Source organism: Osmerus mordax, chromosome 28 (genome assembly GCF_038355195.1).
Source record: "Osmerus mordax isolate fOsmMor3 chromosome 28, fOsmMor3.pri, whole genome shotgun sequence".
Taxonomy (NCBI): domain Eukaryota; kingdom Metazoa; phylum Chordata; class Actinopteri; order Osmeriformes; family Osmeridae; genus Osmerus; species Osmerus mordax.
Window position 1 is genome coordinate 4,103,190 of NC_090077.1, and position 21,826 is coordinate 4,125,015.

A 21,826-nucleotide genomic window follows, 5' to 3' on the forward strand; every position below is an offset into this window, starting at 1 on the left:
TCCTGCCACAGGTGTCGCGCGCGTTTGGGCTTGAGCCGCGCAGGGCTTGTAACCCGACTCGTTTAATGCCTTGCTGAACATCCATCTTCAAGCGTCCATCTTGAGCCTGTGTGTTCCCTCCCCTCCCACCGCCCGCCCGCCTCCCCTGTTGGTATCCCTGGCCAGAGGAAGGACATCCATCGTCCTCCATTAAAGAGTGCGCACTCACCGTGACTGCAGGGCAGGCTTTATGACATCACGGCGCGGGGGAATGAAGTGAGCCCGGAGTGTCATTCCATTACCTTGCTGGAATGAATGTCCGGGATCTCCTTCTTGATGAGCTTTGTCTCCAATAACAATGATAGCTTTAAGTGTGGCTAATTGAGGCCGGGCTTGCCCCCTCTCCATGCGAAAGTGCTTCCTCATTTCGCCTGTCCTTTTAATAATTACATTATCATTTTGCGGCCTGCCGTTTCCTTCAAAAGGGGGCCGGCGCTTGTGTTGAAGTGAAAGCTCATTATTGGGGCTGAATTATGTTCCATTTATTGATCCCTGTGGTGGATTATGGTGCTCTAAGTTGGTCTAGACAGAATAGTTAGCCAGATGACAGAAAGGAAACATAGAGGCCCCTTGGGAAAGATCCCTGAGCTCACAGTTAGCAATTAATGCCTGCCAGGTAATGGAATTTAAGTTTACACTAAATCCACCAATGCCTTGACATTTGAAGTGCCTTATAAAAAAACATTAGCCTAATGAGACGGTCAGACGGAGAGAGGTCCTTTTTCTTCCCCCCTCTTCTTTTGTTCCTTTCGTCTCTCCTTCCTTCTTTTTCTTCTTTGTCTCTTTCCCCCTTTCCTCCTCTCTCACAAAAAGGTGTTCCCCTCGCTCTGCTCACATGGTCCGCACCGATGCACGGCTGGCTACAAAATAACCGTTACCCAGAATTCACAGTGGAGAGTTGTGTGTGTGTGTGGTGCTGGGGGGCTGGGGTGGGCAAAGATGCTGCAAGTGGACATTTCCCTGCGTGCTGATTGGCGGTTTCTGCCGTTTGATTGATGGGTATTAGCGGGTTTCATTTCCCAGACAGGCCCGGCTGCTAATCTCCATCTGGTTTTTGGTGGAGGGTGTTTGTGTGATAAAGCGCACAATGAGTTGGGGGAGAGAGGCCAAAGTGCTGAGTAAGAACCCAGGACATCCATTCATCTCTATGGAAGCGGCGGCTCTGTTTTCCAAGCTATCCATCATTATCTTGATGAACACGCCACACAGCTAACTACTCGGCCCCTCTCACGCCACCCGAGCCCGGTTTGTCCTTGAGTGGACTCAGGTGGGGGGCGGGGGGCCGGGGGGTTGGTGGGGGGGGGGGGGGGGGGGGGTAGGAGGATGGAGGGGGGGCGGGGGTATATTCAGGTGGGGATGGGGTGGTGGAGAGCCTCTTGATATACAAAGTGGATCTACACAGAAACGCCCCCCCCCCTTAGTCGACGCTAGCGAACACCGCGTGCGTGTGTGCTTGTGTATACATTGTGTTTAAGGACACACACACACTTTTTATTTGAATGTGACTAGAGGACGAGAGGACCGTTGTTGGGGCAGTCTGCCAGTAGCGAGGTTCAGCCATAAAGGACGGGCGTAATGAAAAGTGTGGGAGGGGGGTCACGTGACCTGCGCTGCACCTGCTGGAGCAGGCCCCGCTCTCCCTGGGAGAGAGACACCGAGCCAACAGCTCCACTCTACGCCGTAATGAGGCCACTCTCCCCGCTCCAAAGCCTTTCTGTTGCTCTGTGTGTTTTAGTGTATGTCCTTGGCATACAAGCCTTGGTAATGTCAGTAAATACATCGAAGAGGGCAGGATGAACTGGGTTGTAATCTAGCCTGGTTCTGGAGGAGAGGTTGGGGTGGGGTGGGGGGGTGGACTGGCTGATTAGACTTGTTTTACTGGCTCACTGCTGACCTAGAAAATCACACCGGCCCTGACCTTGGATCGCACAGTCCTTATACATCTGATGATCTCTGAGTGCTTTAATGATACTATGTGTTCTCTTATTCCTTCCTTCCTTCCCTTGCTCGCTCTCTTCCCCTTCTCTCTCTCTCTCTCTCTCTCTCTCTCATGCTCACATACACGCTCACTCTCACACACACACACACACACACACACACACACACACACGCACACACACACACACACACACTGAGGCTAAAAGACCCAGTCAGCAGTTCGGCTAGGAGTCTAGCAAATGAGCTGTCCTATTGAAATAGAAAGGAGACTGTTCTGTGCTGCAGAAAGTGCTGCTACGGCAAGGCTCACAGGAGAGGAATGGAGGGGAAATTACTTGTTCGGACAAAGAAACATGAGAATGCCCTTTCACTACAAATGTACCAATTTACATTCAGACGTAGAAGATTACATCCATTTCCTCCATTTTTTTTGTGTGTGTATAAAACCAATGCCACATCTCTTCTCGTTATCATCCATATATTACACCCACTAAGTGCTTTAAGAAAAAATAACATCTCCTGACTTCAAAACATTCCTCTGATTGAATCTATTGGTCCGAATAATCTCTTTGACTGAATGGCCAATGGCGCCTATGTCCCGATCCCGTGTGTTGCAGTCAGGATGGCTTCCAGACCATATCTCACGCTTAAATAATAAAGAGTAGGAGGGTAATTCTGTTCCACTGGGATTGGTATGCATTTACTGGGATAGGTCCGAGTGGCCATATTGTTCCCTTATGTATTAAAGGTCGACCATACCGTATACTCTCAATGTAGCTCCGTTTCATTATCTGGTGACATCTTGGTCTGCGGTCCCATCCGCACAGAAATAATGGATGAGCGTATTATTAGTCCTGCGTTGGTGTTTTCGCGAGTGGGAATGCAGAGATTCAGCAGCTTAAGTGATTCACACTAACTTCTAATTCCCCTCTCTTTGACCACTTTATTAACATAGACACCCATTTGTCCCTATAGCCCCCCCCCCCCTACACACACACACACACTCGCACACACACACCTCTCAGCTCAGAGTAATTAGGACACCATTCTGGGTGGAGCTGGAATGTTAAGACTCCGGGTTATCATTGGGCTTCTATGGTGCGGCAAATAAAACACCTATAGTGACCCTTGAGCTCTCTGATTGGCCCAGTAGGGCTGTCTATAGTGACCCTTGAGCTCTCTGATTGGCCCAGTAGGGGTGTCTCACAGCCCCCTCCCCCCCCCCCCCCCGCCACCTTGTTGTGTGGTCCCTCGTCTCACAGCCCTCATTACTCTCTTCTTTCTGGGGGCAGGGCTGGGGAGGGCAGGGGAGGGGATGGGAGTGGGGGGGGGGGTGGTGACGGCTCAGTTCCTGGATGAGTGAGTGTGGATAAGAAGTTGTTTGAATTCATAATTGTGCTCTTGTGAAGGGGGAGATTTGTAAAGCAAGGCAGGGTTCATTGTGTGGCGGTGCGAGTCCAGCGGAGGGTGCGAGGCTCTCAAAGCTAATGTAATCTATGCTATTAGAGAGGGTTAATTAGCAGCTGAACTGGAGCCTGAAGAGGAGGCAGGCTGGGAGGGGGTGGGGGGGGGGGGCAGAAAGAGAGAGAGTGAGATGTGGAGTAAGAAAGAGAGGGATGGGGGGGTTAGGCAGGAGAGAGGTCTTCAGGGAGTCATTAAAAACTGCTTGTTGCAATACAGCCACACAGTCAATGAGGCTGCTTCTTGGGAGAGGAGAAGAAAGGGGGGGGGGGAGGGAGAGAGAGAGAGAGAGAGAGAGAGAGGGAGGGAGAGAGGGAGAGAGAGAGAAAGTTCACACATGAAAAATGTCCCCATGTCTCAAGCTTTGTCTGCGCTTGCCTGTCTGGACATAAAAGATAAATTTAATGGATCCAAGAGTGTTAAAGCACATGTGATGTCATGCAGTGTATAGAGTTTAAGGGCCTGGGTGTCAGTTCTTGGGATTCACATTCTTTCTTCGTTATAAAAGTTTGCCATATGAACAATTGTAGTCAGGCATATTCTTGAAAAATGTATATTAAGGCACCGCCGCTGGAGAACAGTGCGTTACTGATCTTAAAATAAAAATGTCATCAATTATTTATAACTGGTTCCATGCTTCACTTGTGTTGTGCTACGAAAGGATGTTTATAGAAAAAGTACACCGTAGTATCCATTTAGGGGACACTAATCTAGCATTGATTAAAAAATGTTGCCTGATACAGGGTCTTATTGAACTTGACTGTGTACACACATACTGTATAGTGGTTCCACTTCGACATTTCTGCAGTGCACCCTAGCTTGTATTCATGTTGCAGCTACAGCTGTGTGTTTAACCCCAGCTGAGGCCTGTGCTCTTTATCGCCACGTCCTCTCTCCTGCCCAGGCTCCATTCCAGCCTCGGAGCACAATCTCACTTAAGATGGGTAGTTAGTGGCTTTTCCCATGGCATCTTAATGCAGATTAATTACTTTCCTGAGCCCAGGCAATCTATTTTTGTTGGTTCCTGGATGTTTTCTAGCTTTTCTGTGACCTTGGGGTTAGGAGACAGAGAGAGAGAGAGAGAGAGAGAGAGAGAGAGAGAGAGAGAGAGGCAGGCAAGGGAGAGGAAAAAAAAAACCTGCACAGAAGACTCATTCCCTCAATTTAATAGCGGACCGAGGTGTTTCTCCTGCATCATCAGATCAATGAAAAGTAAATAGCCCACAGTTCTTGTTTCGCAGTGTCGTATTGATCTTTCCTCAAGCTCGGCTTGCCTTTCCCCCCGCGTCTTGTGTCTCCCAACCCCAGGGAGCGCACTGATTGCCATAGATTGGACAAGCTAACAAGCGCATGATGAGGAACCAGGCTCTCTCTCTCTTCTTCTTGTTGTTTCATTTTTTTTCTCCCAGGCACTGGCATGTACACACACACACACACACGCACAAACACGGGATGTACACAGTTCTGCACCATAAAGGAATATAGCCTTCCCCTTGTTCTCTCCTTCATTTTTGGTCTTGATCTGCCGTGAAAGGAGAGCCTATGTCTCATTGGATGCGTGTTGCCAAACTGATGGGATACCAGCTGAACGACTCTGGGATGGTACTCACCTCACTCTCAACTTATCTCCTTCCAGCTGGCGCCACGTTTGTTCCAGAATCTTCCGGCATCTCGGAAAATATGTCAGGTGGCCTGCGGTGAGCGGCACAGTCTCTTTGCCCTGGAGGACGGGAGTGTGGCAGCCTGTGGGTAAGTTCCATGTTGGTGTTACAGTTTTGCTAAGTGGTGGTGTAGACTGTGGGGGGGGGGGGGAGTCTAACCCCTCCCCAGCCCTCTGATATCACAGCATAGGAAAATGAGCTTTAGGGAACCAGTCGAAGACTTGTGTGTCGTGCTGTTTGTGTGCGGACGGGAAAAATCCTTGTTTCAACCTTGCTCTGTTTGTGTTTGTCAGTGTGTGCGCTTCTGAGCGTGTGTGTGTGTGTGTTTGTGTCTGCTCTGCATGTGATGTTGTAATAAATCTTGTTGAGTCTCAGCAAGAGCCTTGTGGCCGGGGATCAATATCGTGTGTTTATTGAATCCGATAGCACGGTTTCTGGAGCAGTGGGACAAACCATCTGGAATAAGTGATCAGTTTAGTTTTTAAGGCTCATTACCAACCTGGGAGGTGGTATAGATCTGTTTGCAAATATCCAACCCTTGTATTAGAGCAATCTGTACACTATACAAGATATTCGATTTCCTCATCTCACTGCTACTCTTAACTTTAAATGCTATTTATTTTGTGGAATCAGATCATGTATTTAGTTTTTGAAAAGGTTTTTGCCTTGTATGTACAGTCTTGCAACACAGTTGTAGTTGATGTAGAGAACATTAAGCCACTGTACACTAACACCTCATTGGGATCAACATGATTTGTCAAAATATCTTTCAAAGATGTCTTTTTCACAACGAGCCAATCACAGACCACACTGTCATCTCCTCAGCTCTCATGATTACAGTACGACTCAAAACAGTAGTGAGGGAATCCCCTTCATCTGTTCAGAACCACCACACACACACACACACATACTGTTTGCATGTGATATTTTAGGCATCTCTGCGAGGGATGACACTTCTAACTAGGCCTATTAGGTAACCCCCAGGGCGCCCTCAGCGCTGATTTGAGCTCCATTAATTTTCGATCACGGCGTGCTAAAGATGTGCCCGCCATGACGCTTCACCTGTCTGGTTGAGTCTCGCACAACAATTGTGTTTTATTTGTTTCTTTAATTTTTTTCTCCTTGGTCATGTTACGGGATTTAGCGGGACCCTCTGGGATCTCATTTATTATTTGCTGATATTGATCTGGCAGGGCCGGACTGGCGGGGCTGGGCTGTGTTGACTCTGGCCTGCCCTTTGGTTGCTTGACTCCGTCACACTGGGTTAGACTTGGGGATCGACGTCCCTTCTTATCAAACAGACTCCCCCTTTTTTCCCGTTGGCGTGCCTGCCATGACGATGACGAGGGAGATTGGTGCGAGGTTGTGTGATTCATGATGTGGGGAGAGATGATTTAGACGTCAACACATGCACACACACACACGCACCCACACACACACACACGCACACACACACACAGCGTTCCCTCCCTCTCTCCCTTCACACTCTCACGCCCCGTCCTCACTGTCCGAGGGAAATAAAATTGCAGTTAGAAAAAGGAAAAACAAATCGAGAAGGTCAGACATCACATTTATCATTGGCTGTGTCTGGGTGAGTAAATAACAGAGGGGACAGCAAAGGGCACGACTCTGAAACCAGACGATAACCACAGCAGGCCGTCAGACAGACACACTCACAAACTGCCCAAAAAAAAGGACACAAGGCCATTTGTGTTTTTACAATCTCTGCCATCTCTTTTACAATCAAACATCTCTGTTTTGTTTACCCAACGTCGTTCTCCCTTTGTTTTGGTCTTGTTTTTTCGTTGCAGATTCTGGTTGGAAAATATCTTTAACAGCTGACAGACTTCTGATTTTGATTCCATTTCATCAAACGTTTAGCCTTTATTTAGTTTGTCTGCTGTCTTCATACTGGCTACTTTTAATGTCTGCTGTGTTTTCTGCCGTGCATGTCTAGGTAGCTTGAATACCCCTCCAAGATCTCTTTATAACCTCATGAACCGAGTTGATGTTTTACTCATGAGAAAATGTCCCTCGCAGATGGACAGAGTAAAAGGCCTTGAGGGAGACCGCACTGAGTTCGAACCCAGATGTGCCGTCGGTAAAGGGAGATTCAGCCCGAAGAGTAGCGGTGTGGGTGCTGTCGCTACACAAACAAACACACGTGCACGCACACACACTCTCTCACACACACACACACACACACACACACACACACACAGACACACACACACACACACACACACTAGTCCCGGGACTAATAAGCACCTTCCCACAGGCCTCCTGCAAGCCCACTACCTCCGAGTCAGTTAGGGCTGTCCCAGACTTAATTGGTATTTAATGTGCTGTCTAAACCTTGGAGGTCAGACTGGGTTGTGTGTGTGTGTGGGGGGGGTTGTTGTGTAAGTGTGTGTGCGTGGGGTGTTGTGTGTGTTGGGTGGGCTGGAGGAGAAGGGACAGGTGGATGATTAAAATCAATAGGGAGGTAGAGATAGAAAGGAGGATCAAGCCAGGCAGGGACATTCACTGATGATGATGATCCGCACGATGATGAACGATGAACGATGGCTTCTGACAGAAGGTTGTCAAGGACGGCCGTTTTCTTTTACAGTGGTGCTTGTGATAATGTTATACCTGCTCTCAATGGCCCAGAACATGGACCTGTGGTTGATAGTATTAGAGGGGAGGAAAGTTCCTCCCGCCAACCCACTCATGTCTCCTCTGCTGGACTGTAAAGGCGATTTCACAGACCACTGTCTTGTCATTGTTGAGTTTGGCATCCTCTCTGAAGCCCTTTTCCGTTTCCATGTTTCATCCAAGAGTGGAGGCCCGGGTGGAGGTCGGAGAGGAGGCAGGGATGATGAGGAAACAGGGTGGGGGTGGATTTTCCACTGCCTCCGCCTCGAACCTGTATCTTGCTCTCATCGTTTGCCTCTGGCCCCTACTTCAGTCCCTCTGCCTCTCCTTCTGCCTCGGCCCTCTACATCTGTTCCTGCCCCTGCATCTGTTCGCTGCCTCTGCATCTGCCTCTTCTTCTGCCTCCGCCCCCCCCTCCCTCCCTCCCTGTGTCTTTTCCTCTGCCTCTGTCCTGCGAATGCCATTATGAAAGAGCAGGCAGAATGCCTGCCTCTCAGTTCCCAGCCAGGGGGAGTAGAGAGGAAGACGCTCTCCTCCTTTCTGTCTCGTTCCATGCCACTTCCAAAACTCAATTGTCTGCCCTGTGCCAGAGACCACAGCCTGTAGAGAAGGCCCCCACAACTGTCTGCACTCAAAAATATAAAAAAAAAGAAGAGGAGAGAGAGAGAGAGAGAAAAAAGAGAAATACTGGAGGAGAAATGAAGAGAGGGGTGAAATAGGAAAAGTAAGAGAGCCCCATCCTCTTGAGCTTTGGAGCAGTCCCTGGAGGATCGCTCAGTCCTGATGGTTCGAAAGCGCGCCAGCTGAGACTGCTGTGAGACGGCCAAGATGGACGCCGGGGCCCTATAATGACGGCCCTGCTCGTCTTCCTCACTGTCTGATCTCTGTTGTGGTTTTAACGGGAGAAGCCCATTGTTGATGTCGTCTGTGGAGATACAAATGAAAGAGAGAATGTGCATTTTCAATGGAGCGCCGTGTGTGTGTGTGTGTTCGTGTGGGAGCGTGTGTGTGTGTTTTTGAAATCGAATTCGACAAGGTTGTCTCGAAATAGCATGTGATAAAACGTGGTTTTTCCCCCGAAAATTCACATTCATCAGAGCGGCTTGGTGTGTACACCACATCTACAAATTGCGACGTATCCAAACGCTTTTCCCCCCCTTTAAAAAAAAAAAAACGCATCACAGTTGTCAATAAGCATCAGGGGATGAGTCTGCTCTCTAATCATGCCAATCTGGTTTTGAAAGGAGGGCGCCGGTTTACGGCACGCCAACACTCGCAGAGAGGAAACGTCTCGTTCCAGCTTCACGCTGCTCTGGGAAAAGGGAAAACGCATCGCGGCGCGTTAGCGATTTTGACGGCCGAAACGCCACGGCAACTAGTTGGATGTGACGCGAGGTGTGCCAGCAGTGTGCATGGAGTTCCGCTGTCACTAATTGGATGCTACCTGGCTTCACATCATAGCTGGATACGGCCCTGGCTCCAGCCCCAGCCAACAGTCAGCTCACTGGTGTTTCTGCCTGATTAATCTTAAAAAAGGGAAAAACAAGCAGTGAAATGTCAAAAAAAAGAAATCCCTCTCTGCACACACGCCCTTGGCCTGCTGGCAAGGTCTCCATGTTTTGATTTCTCCTGATGTCCCTGAAATCGATTTTCGGCCATGATTGCGCACTCTGAGGGTAATCAAAGGTTTTGAATAATTGCGGCGGAATGACTGTACAACATGGAATTACAGTGCTAGGGACTCCCGCAGCTACCCCAGCCCTGGGCAGACACACACAAACACACACACATACACACACACATCTATAATATGTAAGCCCTGAGAACTATGACATCACAACATACCGCTCAAATGGTTCCCAGTTGTTTGGTCCCACACTCTTTGTTCAGAGGAATGGCTTGATGAACTGGCATTCTGTGCAGATCTGATCATGACAGGAAGCCGTGATGTGGTGGCTCACAGATTGGTCAGGCCAGGATTTTGTCATTGACGATTATTGCTCAAGTGACTCATTTCGTAATGCCAGAACCTTATGGGTTTGGAAAAAAAGACACCCCTGCTCCAACGCCAAGGCCTAGATAAATAACGTGTGTCATTCCAGTCGGATGTACGCGCGATCAAATCCGTGGCCGGGAACGAAGCCTGGCATTCTCTAAACGTCTGCCTGGAGGGACGAGGTGAGCTTCTCGACCGCTCGACTCCTCCCGTATTTAACCTCGCCGCCGACAGAGTCCTCGGGAAGCCGTTCTGCCGCCGTGATGCAGTGATGCACGGCCGCCTCCGCGAGCAAGACATCACCGCCATCCTCCCGCGGCCAGCTTTTTGTGTAGCCGTGAAATATGGTCCGTCATTTACCGCGGTAATGCATTACCACTGTTAGCCAGGGGAGAGCCAGATTGATTAGGGGACCTGGGAAGATTAATAAGGCGCACGGGGCAGTTATGACACCCATTGTTTCCCACATGCCCTGAAGAGGTGTGCTTCCCAAAATGCATCATTGTGTAAAATATTGACCTGGGGGTGTTTCATTACTCTCCACTATACGGACGGATGCTGCTAAACAGTAATAAACTGTTTCCCTCCCTCGTCTCTGTCTTGGAGAATACCAGCTGGCGAAAAAAATGCACCCCCCCCCCCCCCGAAAAAATGACTTGTCACATTGGACACCAGAATCCTGTCATTTATGGAGTGGAGGCTGGGGCAGAGGCTGGGGCAGAGGCTGGGGCAGAGCGAAGCGAGGCCATGTCGACGGCGGCCGTGGCAGGCTGGTTACTGGCGCTAATAAAAGCGTCTGTCGGGCCGTCAGCCGCCAGGAGTCCCCCCCCCCCCCCCCCCCGAGACAGGGGAGGCAGAAAAATGAGGAGGGCCTGGCCGAGCGGACGAGAGCTGGAGCGCCGCTGTAACCTTGAGAAACACAAGCACATCAACCACTTCCTGTCGCTAACTGTGGACCACTCTACTGTACACTGAACAGGGACGCCATCTTGGTTTGGTCTGACGGTGGCTTCGATATACTGCGTGATGAGAAAAGGGGGGCTGGGTGTGGGAGCCCGCGCAGCCGTAAAAACGTCAATTCAGCCGTAGCCTCTGTGGCGAGGGCGGGGCATTACTAAGCTGTCTGAGGCCTCTTGACATTTTGACCAAGAACTGCAGCCATTACCAAGGTCTAATGAGAGAAGGCCGAACCTCCCGTTGTCTCTCAGATCCCACTCAGCAGAGAAAAGTCGGAAGCTTCCAGAAAATCGTCGAAACAGCAACCCAAAACAAACATCCGAGCGAGCGGAGCCCAGAGGCATGCAGAAATACTGACACAAAATGACAGGAAATGGGAGCACGGAGATTACATGAATCACCCTCTCTCTCTCTCTCTCTCTCTCTCTCTCTCTCTCTCTCTCTCTCTCTCTGTGAGCCGCCCCCTGCTGACTCCCTCACCCTGCCTCCGACTCACGTGGAGCCTCAAATGGAGGCAAATCACACATCCACTCTGGGAGAGGAGAGGAGGGGGGGTGGGGGGGAAGAGAATAAGAGAGAGAGAAGATCTTGCCTTTCACGTCCCGGGTCTCAAATGGAACATCTCGGAGCCAATGGCAGTGTTTGGTGCCATCCAAAGGAGCCCAGCTTGAGGCTGCCGTTTATTCCCCATTGCGGATCATTCTAGACACCCACTTACCGCGCCGAGCTGACATGCGGTTGTGTTCCCCGCTATTATGCAGCTGGGCTGCTTTACCGCTCCGTAAGCCTGTGTTGTAGGTGAGAGGCGTGGGCTGTGCACATCACGCTCCTGCTCAGAACAAGGAGGGATCCATTCAGTGTGACCCTTTTTTTGTACACAGTCAATGAGTTCACCGAGGCACGTGAAATAATTTTTTTTTTCCAAAAGCAGAATTCATGACAAGATCATTTATAATGCTACAATGCTGATGGAAAACATTCAAACAAACTGTTGGTTAATTGCTCGAAGGAACAACGTTTTCAAGCTTTGATTACAGACAGGAGGATGAGATGCTTAATCGAATTCACCCATGATGAGGCGAAAGTGGAGCAGTCAGTGTTCTTCATAAATAACCGTCATGTCGAACAATTGGATTTGTCTCACATGTTCCAAAACTCAGCGATCTGGTGTGAAAATAAAACAATGACCTACAAAGATTTGCTGCCATAAAGTGGAGATACAACGATGCCCCCATTCATGAAGGAAGAGCTCTCCCAATTAGTCAAATAGCCCAAAATGTTTTGATGCTATCTAAATGAGCTTTCATGTTAGATTTCCTCATTTGTTTGGTTGCTGGAGGCCGAGCTTTGTTCGTCTCTATTTCATTTCCCTGCAAAACCGGTGTTGTTTATTTATTCTGGCTGCAGAAATGGCTTCTTGACCTTGACGATTATAGTGCGTAAGTGAATTGAAAAGGCATGGGTACCCAGAATCCTGTGTGGCCGCTCTGAGAGATCCTTCATCTTCCCTGCTGCGTAGCCTGGCACCGCACCTCTCCTCCATCTCTTGTTCCTCTTCTCTTCTTTTCATTATGTTAAGAGGGCAGAGGAGAGCTTTTTGCCAAATACCTAACTTCACCCCCCCCCCCCCCCCCCCACACACACACACACACTCAGACACACTCTTAGTTCTACAACTAATATTCATTCCGCCAAACAGAAGCAGGGTAGGTTGTTGTAAGTCAATTTAGGTGCTTGTGTGCAGGTCTGTGGGGTATTTCATTACCCAGGAAACAAAATGTGTGCCATACCCCCGATGCAATCCTTAAAACAAGTCTCCGAAACCGAAACAAAAATAATTGAGTTGCACATCCTTCTCTCTCCCTCGGTCTCAGCCCACTTCCTGTAGCCTGCTTTCCACTCTCCATCTCTGCTCTCCTCTCACAGCCGTATAACTTTGGCACCTGTAAAATGTGAAAGTAATGACGTCTATAGTGGATGAATGACTGAATGGCCCGGGGACAGGCTATAGAGCTGTGTTCACCTTGAGGTCACTCATTCGATTCAAGAGCAGCAAGGCAGTGATCAGAAATCATTTCCCTCTAATGGCAGAGAGGGAGACGAGGGGGGTGGGGGGGGGGGGGGGGGGGGGAGGCACAATGTGTTCCACGGCCCCACAGTCGCCCCGGCTCCTGCTAACCACAGAAGAAACCATTACCACCTCAACCGCCTGCACTGCATGCTGCCGAGAGAACTGTGTCTCTGGGGGCGCTTGTGGCAGGAGAGGTGTGTGTGTGTGTGTGTCTCCAACCTGGCTGCTTATTCGTGCTTGTGATGATGCGAGTGTCTGTTTCCCTGTGTGTGTGTGCGCGCGTGTGTGTGTGTGCGTACACGAACAGCCGACAGCCATGCGTTCATTCACTTACCGCATCATACCACACTGTTGATTTTCCGGTGTTCAGTCAGCGACACATTTCTCTATCCTGTGTTGTGGGCTTTATTGCGCCTGCACTGCGTGGCGTTGATGTGCCTGCTGGAGGATTGTGTTGTTTTCCTTCCAGCCAGCGAGCAGGATCTATGACTTGTCAACACTTTACACTGACGCCCAGACGCAAACTGACAGGTACCGGCGATGGGGTTTTTTGTTTGTGTTTGTCAGAACAGATCCCGCACACTCCATAGGCCAGCGTTCCCCTCCCAGAGTTCCCTGTTTCTCTTCTCGTCTCCGCCGCGCACTCACATATCATCCTCCTCACAGCTGAACGATCAGCCGGTATTGGTCGAACAAGAAATACTGCGATGCTTCTTTTTTTGTTTTCGCCCCATGGCTTTTCATCACTTGCTCTGTTGTTGAGATCGGCGCGCCTGCCCAGGGCTAGAGGTCAATCACAGCCAATTGTCTTGCTTGGCACTGCTCCATGGGGCAGAGCAGAAGATACAATACTATAGCTGAGGGATACAAACTTGCTTGCCCTCTTCAGAACCTTAAGTGAGAACAGGATGGTGATAATTATAAATCGAGATTTGATAATTGGCTAAATAACCCACGTGTCTTCGATGTTTTTAACGTTGCTTGGCATCATTTTTTGCCCTACTTTGCGGACCGTAGTACAGTTAACTGAGCGTAATTCAAACTGATATCTGGAAATGAATGAACTTTGTTTGTACAGCAGTCTCTAAGCTGGATTTTCGGCGGCTTATGGACTTCCCATGGGATCAGTGTGGTACATTAAGCACAGTTGATACTAAATGTTGGACTGGAGTAGAGCAAGAAGCTGATAAACTAAAAAGTATGCATTAGCAGTCTCTCTTCTCTCCTTATGCGTAAACACTTTTGAGGTTCCGCCAAACAGTATTTCAGAAAAGACCGTTTTTTTTTTTGTTCTTTCCCAAAGTTAAGTTTGTATCTGTACTTGCATTCAAAGTTTGTTCATGCTCACAAGTCAAACGCAATTTAACACAATGCAAAAAACAAGAAGAAAAACAAGAGAAGGAGATCTTTGGCTATCCATTGTTGGCTCCACGGCCTCTCTCTTGCTGTGAGACTCCCAGTGGGGGCCGCAGAGGGCTGGACTGGGGTGTTGGGCACCGGGGCCCAGAGAGGCTGCTGCCAACACAGAGGCCTCCGTGGTCCTCGCCTCTTCCAGCACATTCTTATGTAATTATCTGTGATAAACTCCTCTACAGTCAAGCCACAAATCCACATGTCAGTGGCTTGGCTTATAAAACAAACTAAAAAGCCACATGCGTGCGCACTCGCACTCGCACACACACACACTCTCTCTCTTTCTCTCGCTCATGCTCTCCCTCCCTCTCACACACACACACAAACAAACACACACACACACACACACAAAGAAAAACAAAAACTTTCTGCTGTCGCGACAAGAGCATTTGTTGTTTGGAGCTGGCCAATCCTAGACCTAATCCTAGCTTCCAGAGAGACACACAGTTGAGTTCAGCAGACAGACTGGGCTGCTTTTCTGTTGTGCCCAGCACTTTCCCCTCTCAGCGCTCAACTTCCCAAAAGCCCCTGTGACAAAAGAGACTGCTGCAATGCCTCTCTGCTCCCGAGTGCCACACCAATCGCCGTCCACGGCTCCCAGAAAACAACCTCCTGTAGTCAACTCCCCTCCAGGATAGGACCTTGCCCTCATACCAACGCCTGTAGTTGTTGTATGATCCTGAATTTAAAAGTGCATACTTAACGGGGATGGAATCAAATTCTGCGGCCTGATCAAAGTCATACCAACAATGGTCTTCTGTGTGAAAACCTGCGGTTTGAAGAAGTTTTTTTTTTTTTTTTATCTTCATTTTGCTTTGTGTTTATTTTATCATTCTTTTTTTTCTTTTCTTTTTTTACCGATGCCAACAGGGGCATAAGATGACAGCGGTGCAGGGGAAGAGTGAAGGCATGCCAGCGGGAGGAGAGAGGGTGAAAATAAGAGAAGGGGGGATTTCATTAGCATAAGCAGCAGGCTGCCCGGACCTTTCTGGAGTGGTGTGTTTACACCATCAAGCTTGGCAAGAAACCTCTCATTTCATAGACTTTATTAAGAAGCCCACGCGGCACATGCAGGATTTGTGATATTGCTTGTGTGTGTGTGTTTGTGTGTGTTTTGTCATATGTCTGTTGTGTGTGTGTGTGTGTGGGGTCTGGACGGGGTTTGGCACAGGCGGCGTGGTCGCGTACGACTACTTTTACATGTTTGTGTTTTGGCTTAAGTGCCCTTTAAAAGCAGTGGAATAGAAAGTGCATTCATAGGCAATCCCCAGGAATGGTCTCGTTTCAAAGGCGAGCAGAATAGCCCTCTTTGTTCTGCCATGGCCCCTTTCATCCATCTCAGGTCATTTTCACAGAGCAAACAGGGAGACTCATTATCAATCTGCACCTGAGAGGTCAGCACCTGAACCCCCCCCCACACACACACACACACACACACACACACCCTCCTCTCTCTCTTCCCTCCATCCTGCCCTCCCTCCCTCGCTATCCCTGGTCCGCGGTCGGGTTTATTAGCGCAGAACATCTTTTCCAGTGACTGAGCTAGCCCTTATTGTCTCCAGCGGTCAGGGTCAAGTCAAGGGCGCTCAGCCTAGATTGGAATCATTTGTCACATGGTCTAGGCGCGGAGCTGATTTGAGCAGAGGCTGGTCGGTAGGTTCTCCCTCCGGTTTCCAGCACCACCTCTGACATCAGGAGAGGGGGCACAGCCACAGGACCACGCAGATGGCCCCGACATATTACACCACTACCGCCTGCCAACAAAAGACCTTTTCTCCATCTCTCTCTCTCCTCTTTTTTTTTTTTTTGCAAATTAGATGGAAGTGAAATGAGAGCCGTGTACTACATAAAGGATACATGCGCCGTGGGCAGTCAGCAGATATTGCTCTAAGTGTGGAAGCCCCCCCCCCCCCCCACCTCTCTTCTTTTGACAGTCTGAAATTGCCCCTTGAGTGACCGTGATAATCACCATGCCTTTCAAGACAGGAAAGGAGGAGAGGAAAGAGAAAGAGAAGAAAAAAAAACCAATTCAGTCGGGGAGGCTTATTGCTTAACTGGTGTAACGGTGCAAAGTGTCGCAATTTGGTCAGAGAGCACAGAGAATCTTCGTGTCATTTCGTTTTCTTTTCCCCTCCTCTCTTTTGGAAGCCTTCTCCGTGGTCAGCAGGAGCTTGCATGAACAATGGCCGTTGCTGAGGTAGCATGTGGAAAATGACTTTAATACACCATATAGAATGGCTTATTGCTTTGGTCAATAGGGCCGCGGTGAAGATGGCTGTAGCCTGACGCTTGGGAAGGTTAGAACTGTCACAGGAACACAGTGACTGAGAGCCGGCTCCCTCTTATGAGGTCCCTAATGGAAAAAAACTGACAAGCAAAGTTATAAAGGTTACATATGACACATACCTTGCCATTAAGCTTTAAATTAGTCCACATTCCCCCCCCCACCCTTTCACATCCACACTACTACACGCTCAATGGATGTCTTACAGGTTCGTAAAGCTGCTATGACGGGCTATGAAGTGATAAACAGGTACACAACAGATACAATGAACAAATGAAATGATGTTTTTCACCGGGTTGTGTAAGGAGGACTCGCCGGGGATCTGAAAGGTAGAGTGTCGGGACATTCTGCTTGTTTTCCCTCCGAGGGGCCAAGTGTGGAGGTGAAGGTCACGGAGAGACTAAGCACATCAGCTCATAAACAGCACAGCTGGAGGAACCATTGAAATATGGCCCTTTGTTTTCTCTGGCCTGTAATTGGTCCGGGAGATCTCGCTCTCCCCCCCCCCCCCCCCCTCTCCATCTCAACCTCCTCTCACTCTCCTCTCTCTCCCCCCCCCCTCCGTCTCAACCTCTCTCGCTCTCCTCTCTCCCCCCCCCCCCGTCTCAACCTCTCTCGCTCTCCTCTCTCTCCCCCCCCCCCCCCGTCTCAACCTCTCTCGCTCTAATCACCCAGCGGAGGTCAAAGGGGAACCGCTGAGATCGCAGACACACAGTACAAACAGGCAAACACAAACAAGAAAAGCAGGAGAAACCAACTGATGGATGGATGTTCGAATGAAACATTGTCATTGTGTTCTCATCGTCAATCGTTAGAATCCTTGGTTGCAAAACACCAGCGGGCTGAACACTATCATCTTTGTATTTAAAGCTCCGAGAACTGAAATTCTCAGCTAAACCTAGAAATTGACCCCAATAACTTCCACGGTTTACGTTATTAGCGAGTCATTTTTTCTACCTCCTCCCTGGGGAGAGGAGGTCAGGTCAACCCTCTATGGTACCTGTGTTGTGGTTTCTTAACCAAACAAGGCCAGGGCATTCAAAGCCTGTGGAGTAGCGTAGAGCCTGTTCACGGCATAATCGCTTCAGACAAGAGTGTCGCCGCCAGGAACGGCTCACCTCTCTCGTTATTAATCCTGACCCAACCAGCCCTCCGAGTTGGCCCCGGGGTCACATGACCCAGGTCCAGAATCGCTCAGGTGGGGTCGGGTTTCAACAGATGTAGGGGTCGCGTCGGGGTTGCGGCGCCCGCGGCAACGTGCGTGCATCTGGTTAAGGAGCTTAGCTTGACAGGGGTATGAGGGCAGTGAGGGCTGTGCATACCTTCACACCCAATTGCCATTGAAGTAGATGAGGGATAGCTGATGTACTCCTATAGCGACCTACGTCTATGAACTTCTCCATGCAGTCGACCTTCGTGGGTGATAATATCCCCAGTTTGACATTCGAAAATATGCCCTGGTATGTAGATTGGGTATGGGGTGGTGACTGCTGTGTACATCTGTCAGTCCCGCCCGTGTTATTGGCTGCCGTCGCAGCGTGTTCATTTTCATTAAGGTGATGGTGGCGGAACCACCTCTTAAAGGATTAGCCGTGTGGAAGAGACCAGACTGCAAGCATGAGAGATCTGTTAGCAGACGAGAGAGAGAGAGAGAGAGAGAGAGACTGTAACAGGAGGAGATCCCGGCTGAGATATGAGGAGGCTTTGGCGTATAATTGGCATGTTAACCCAGATGATTCTCTCTGATCTGTGCAAACATCAGGGCACGGCCTCAGCCAGGCGAGGGCTTAGAGACGACAGATACGTCGCAGAGTGCACCGTGGGATGCTGGATGTGAGCAAGGCCTCTGGTGCGAGTGCCGTGTCGGACACCCACCCCACACACCCACCCACACCACACCCCCCCCCCCCCCCCCCACCCCCCCACCCCCCCCACACCATCATATAACCCACCCCCCCTTTACAAAACGAAACAACCCTCATTGAAGTGGATCCTCCAGCTAGACTCTTATTAAACAATGCACCAAACACCCCAACTTTCACATCACCATAGACCTACATACATAGGTTCATTTACATGCACTACGTTTGGAATCCTGTGCTCATTCTTCCAGCTATTGTTATAGTGTCGAGATTTCAAATCATCCCGCTTCGGAAAACCCCCCCCCCCCCCCCCCCCCCCCCCCCCCTTGTTTGGTAAACCTGTCAATTCAGTCATCCTCTGCTCTTAAACCTCTCACCCACACCTTTGAAAGGGGATCGAGGAGATGTGAAACCTCTTTCCTCTGGGTTGCGCGTTATCTGCTGAATGAGAGAGGCGATCCGCCCCTAGTGCCCTCGGTCTGACCACACCACAAACGTCTGCAGCACACACCCAACCCTTTTTATTTCTCTCTCTCTCTCTCTCTCTCTCTCTCTCTCTCTCTCTCTCTCTCTCTGTCTCTCTCTCTCTCTCTCTCTCTCTCTCTCTCTCTCTCTCTCTCTCTCTCTTTTTGCCTCCATTTTTCAGTCGCTAAGCTTGCATCAATTCATCTTAATCTGTTTGCTCCTTAAACCCGGAACAAGGCCTGTCTTGTTCCCGCGGTAGGAGCCTGTGAGTCTGGCTTCCCCTAACATCCTGCTCGCTCTTCTCCTGGGTGGCAACAAGAGGCTTTTCATATCAAGAACCCCAGAGAGGCGAGCAGTCCCCCCCCCCCTCCTCCTTGCTGCACACCACTCTTCATCCTCCCTCTCTCTCTCCCTCCCTTCTCTCCCTCTCTTTCTCCTCCCTCTCTATCTCCCTCTAATGCTCGGCCACTGCAACAAAGCGCCCCTTTAATAACTGTGGGATTAGCGTCCAACCTTTTGCAGCCAGTCTGCAGACCTGCCTGTAATCTGACCCTCATTACATCCCCTGTGACAAGCTCCAGGATCGCTCCGCAGTGACTAAACCTTTCCCCCCCCCCACACACACACACACACCCCAAAAAGGCCACCAAGAACAGCAGGGGCGCTCATACCCCCAAGACGCCTCCCACCCCGTCGCCCGTCGCCATACCTGTCTCAATCCAGCCATCCCCTGTCACAACACTCTCTATCTTCCCTTAACCCCCGCTCCACAATTAAAGCCTGGCCCAGATGAATGGCTATTTCTAGGGAGGGGGTGTGGTTGGTGTCCCTGGAGGGGGGGGGGTTAGGGGCGGCAGGGAGCCCCCCCACAGCTGTGTGGTTCCAGGGCCTTGGTAGTGTCACTGATAAATGTGGAATGGTACCGTTGTTCCGCAGATCCATTTTCCGACAGGGGAAGGTTTGATGACCCGGGGGCTCTCCTGTGTCACCAGACACAGTGTTCTCTGTCTCTCTGCTGGCAGGAGGACTAACACACACCAGACCCTCACAGGTGCTTCCGACTGACAGAGGACACCAAACAGATGGGACCGAAGGCAACACCGCTTGTTGCGTCGGAGAATCCGAAAGCGGTCGAATGTTTGCGAGGACGACGGTTAAACTCGACGCCCATAATCACGGACTGGGGGGGGGGGGGGGGGGGGGATTGGATGACGTTTATCGATGTTCCCTGGCATTTCTGTGAAACTTGAACCTTTTTACATTTCCAAACCTGTTCACATTTGAACCCCCCCCTCACCTCAGCTATTTCCATCCCTGTGCCCAGGTCCCCCCCCCCCCCCCCCCCTACTCACACCCGTATCTCTCCCAGCCCAGTTACATGGTGACCTTTTACCTGGCTTGCTCGTCCCAGGTGCTGGGTCCCTAGCCCCAGGGGCCTCCTCCAGCCCCTCCAGCCCTCCAGCCCCCCCCAGCCCTCCAGCCCCCCCCAGCCCGCGAGGGGCAGCTGCTGACAGCGAGCTGGCCGTGTCGTCAGGCCCCGGGCAGAGGCGTCCCGGGGCTCCCCGGCTGTGAGGAGGAGGCGAGAGGCTGAGGCGAGGCAGGTCCATGACATCACCTCCATCAGGGCTGATTGGGCCGAGGGGTCTGTGCATGCGAGTGGCTGGCTGGCCGGCCCCCCTCGGCCCATATGCCTTTAATACTGGAACAGATGTGGAGCCTGTCCTCTGCCTCGCCGCCCTCCATCCCTCCACGCCCCGGCCTCCCACCCCCCGACCGCCCCCTGCACTGCTCCAAGCCGGCCGCTAGCTCCCAGTCCTGAGTCACGCTCGGTGCATGCTAGTAAAACGGGTTTAATGGGAAACTAACTGGCATGCTCTGATGATTGGGAGGAGATGATTTCTATTTCAGATGGCGTTCCTCCAGAATTTCTGTGTGTCTCAGACAGAGATAATAAAAGGAGGAAAGGGATCAAAGAAAAAAAGAAAAAAAAATGTTGGCGAAGGATACCTGAACTCGTATCGAAGACATTTTTAGGGCATGCTGTATTTCATTTCAAGACGGACACCACTAAACCAGATTCTATAGTACAGTATTTGCGTGCCACTAGCAAATTGACAATTCTGTATTTGCTTTGCCTTAAACGTCCGTGAATGCGGTGGAGTTATTTCCTGCTAGCTTGTTACAGCAGCGCAGTAGCCTAGCAGAGCTGTAATGTGAACGGCCTTTTCCTGTCACTTTCCAGTGCAGGACAGTACTGCCTAGGTCTCTACACTGGAGAGGAGCTGCTTCTTGTGTGTCAATGTATGTCTGCAGGGCTGCTCCACAGCCCCTTCCTTCAGCTCTAGCGGTCCTCAGCGGAGCTGGGCCAGGCCCCTGGTGATTGGACACGTGATTGGTCCAGCTGCCGCGCTGCTCTTTAACGGAATGTGCGTGACAGTCGGCTAACGCTGCAGCGACCGCCGGTCAGGTCTGTCAGCGCCGCCAGGCCCCTCCTCCCCAGCACGCTCGCCGCCACATCACCACGCACAGATGACACTCAATCAGGGAGGGAGGGAGGGAGGGAGGGAGGGAGGGAGGGAGGGAGGGAAAGCAGCTGAGGGGACAGGAAAGGGAGAAAGCAGAGCGAGGGAGTCAGAGGGCGAGGGATGGAGAGAGAGAGAGACGGGAGGGGCAGGGCGACGGACAGGCCGGGCGAGGGGAGAGGGAGGGATGAGTCTTGATGGAAGCAGCAGGGTTTGAGTCATGTCTGCCCTCCTCACGACTGCCAGAGCAGTAAAGCCGGCCAATCAGGGGCTGTGATCTCTAGTCTTTTTTTCTGGGGGGGACGGGATTATGAGCCCCTCCTATTGGGCCGGACAAGGCTCCCCCAGTCGGGGTGCTTCAGCGGAGCGGCCTATGAGATGGAGGAAGCAGGTTAATAGACACTAATCAGACATCTGTTGCAGAGTTGCTGTCCAACAATCTTCTCCTGGATCTGCGCCCAGCAATTGATGACCAACATTTTTTCCCTTTCGACTCACCCATCCCTCCCCTTTTCTCACA

The 21,826-nt window shown here is 50.6% G+C and overlaps 1 protein-coding gene across 1 annotated transcript in view; it reads left to right on the top strand.

Annotated features, from left to right (window-relative positions):
• LOC136937837 (semaphorin-4E-like) overlaps nt 1-20,356 on the top strand; it is a 76,241-nt gene extending 55,885 nt beyond the window's left edge. Inside the window, exon 16 of the mRNA XM_067230952.1 lies at nt 20,196-20,356. Coding sequence (XP_067087053.1) covers nt 20,196-20,356 — 161 coding nt within the window. The remainder of the gene's footprint in view (nt 1-20,195) is intronic.
• Nucleotides 20,357-21,826: the final 1,470 nt, after the last annotated feature.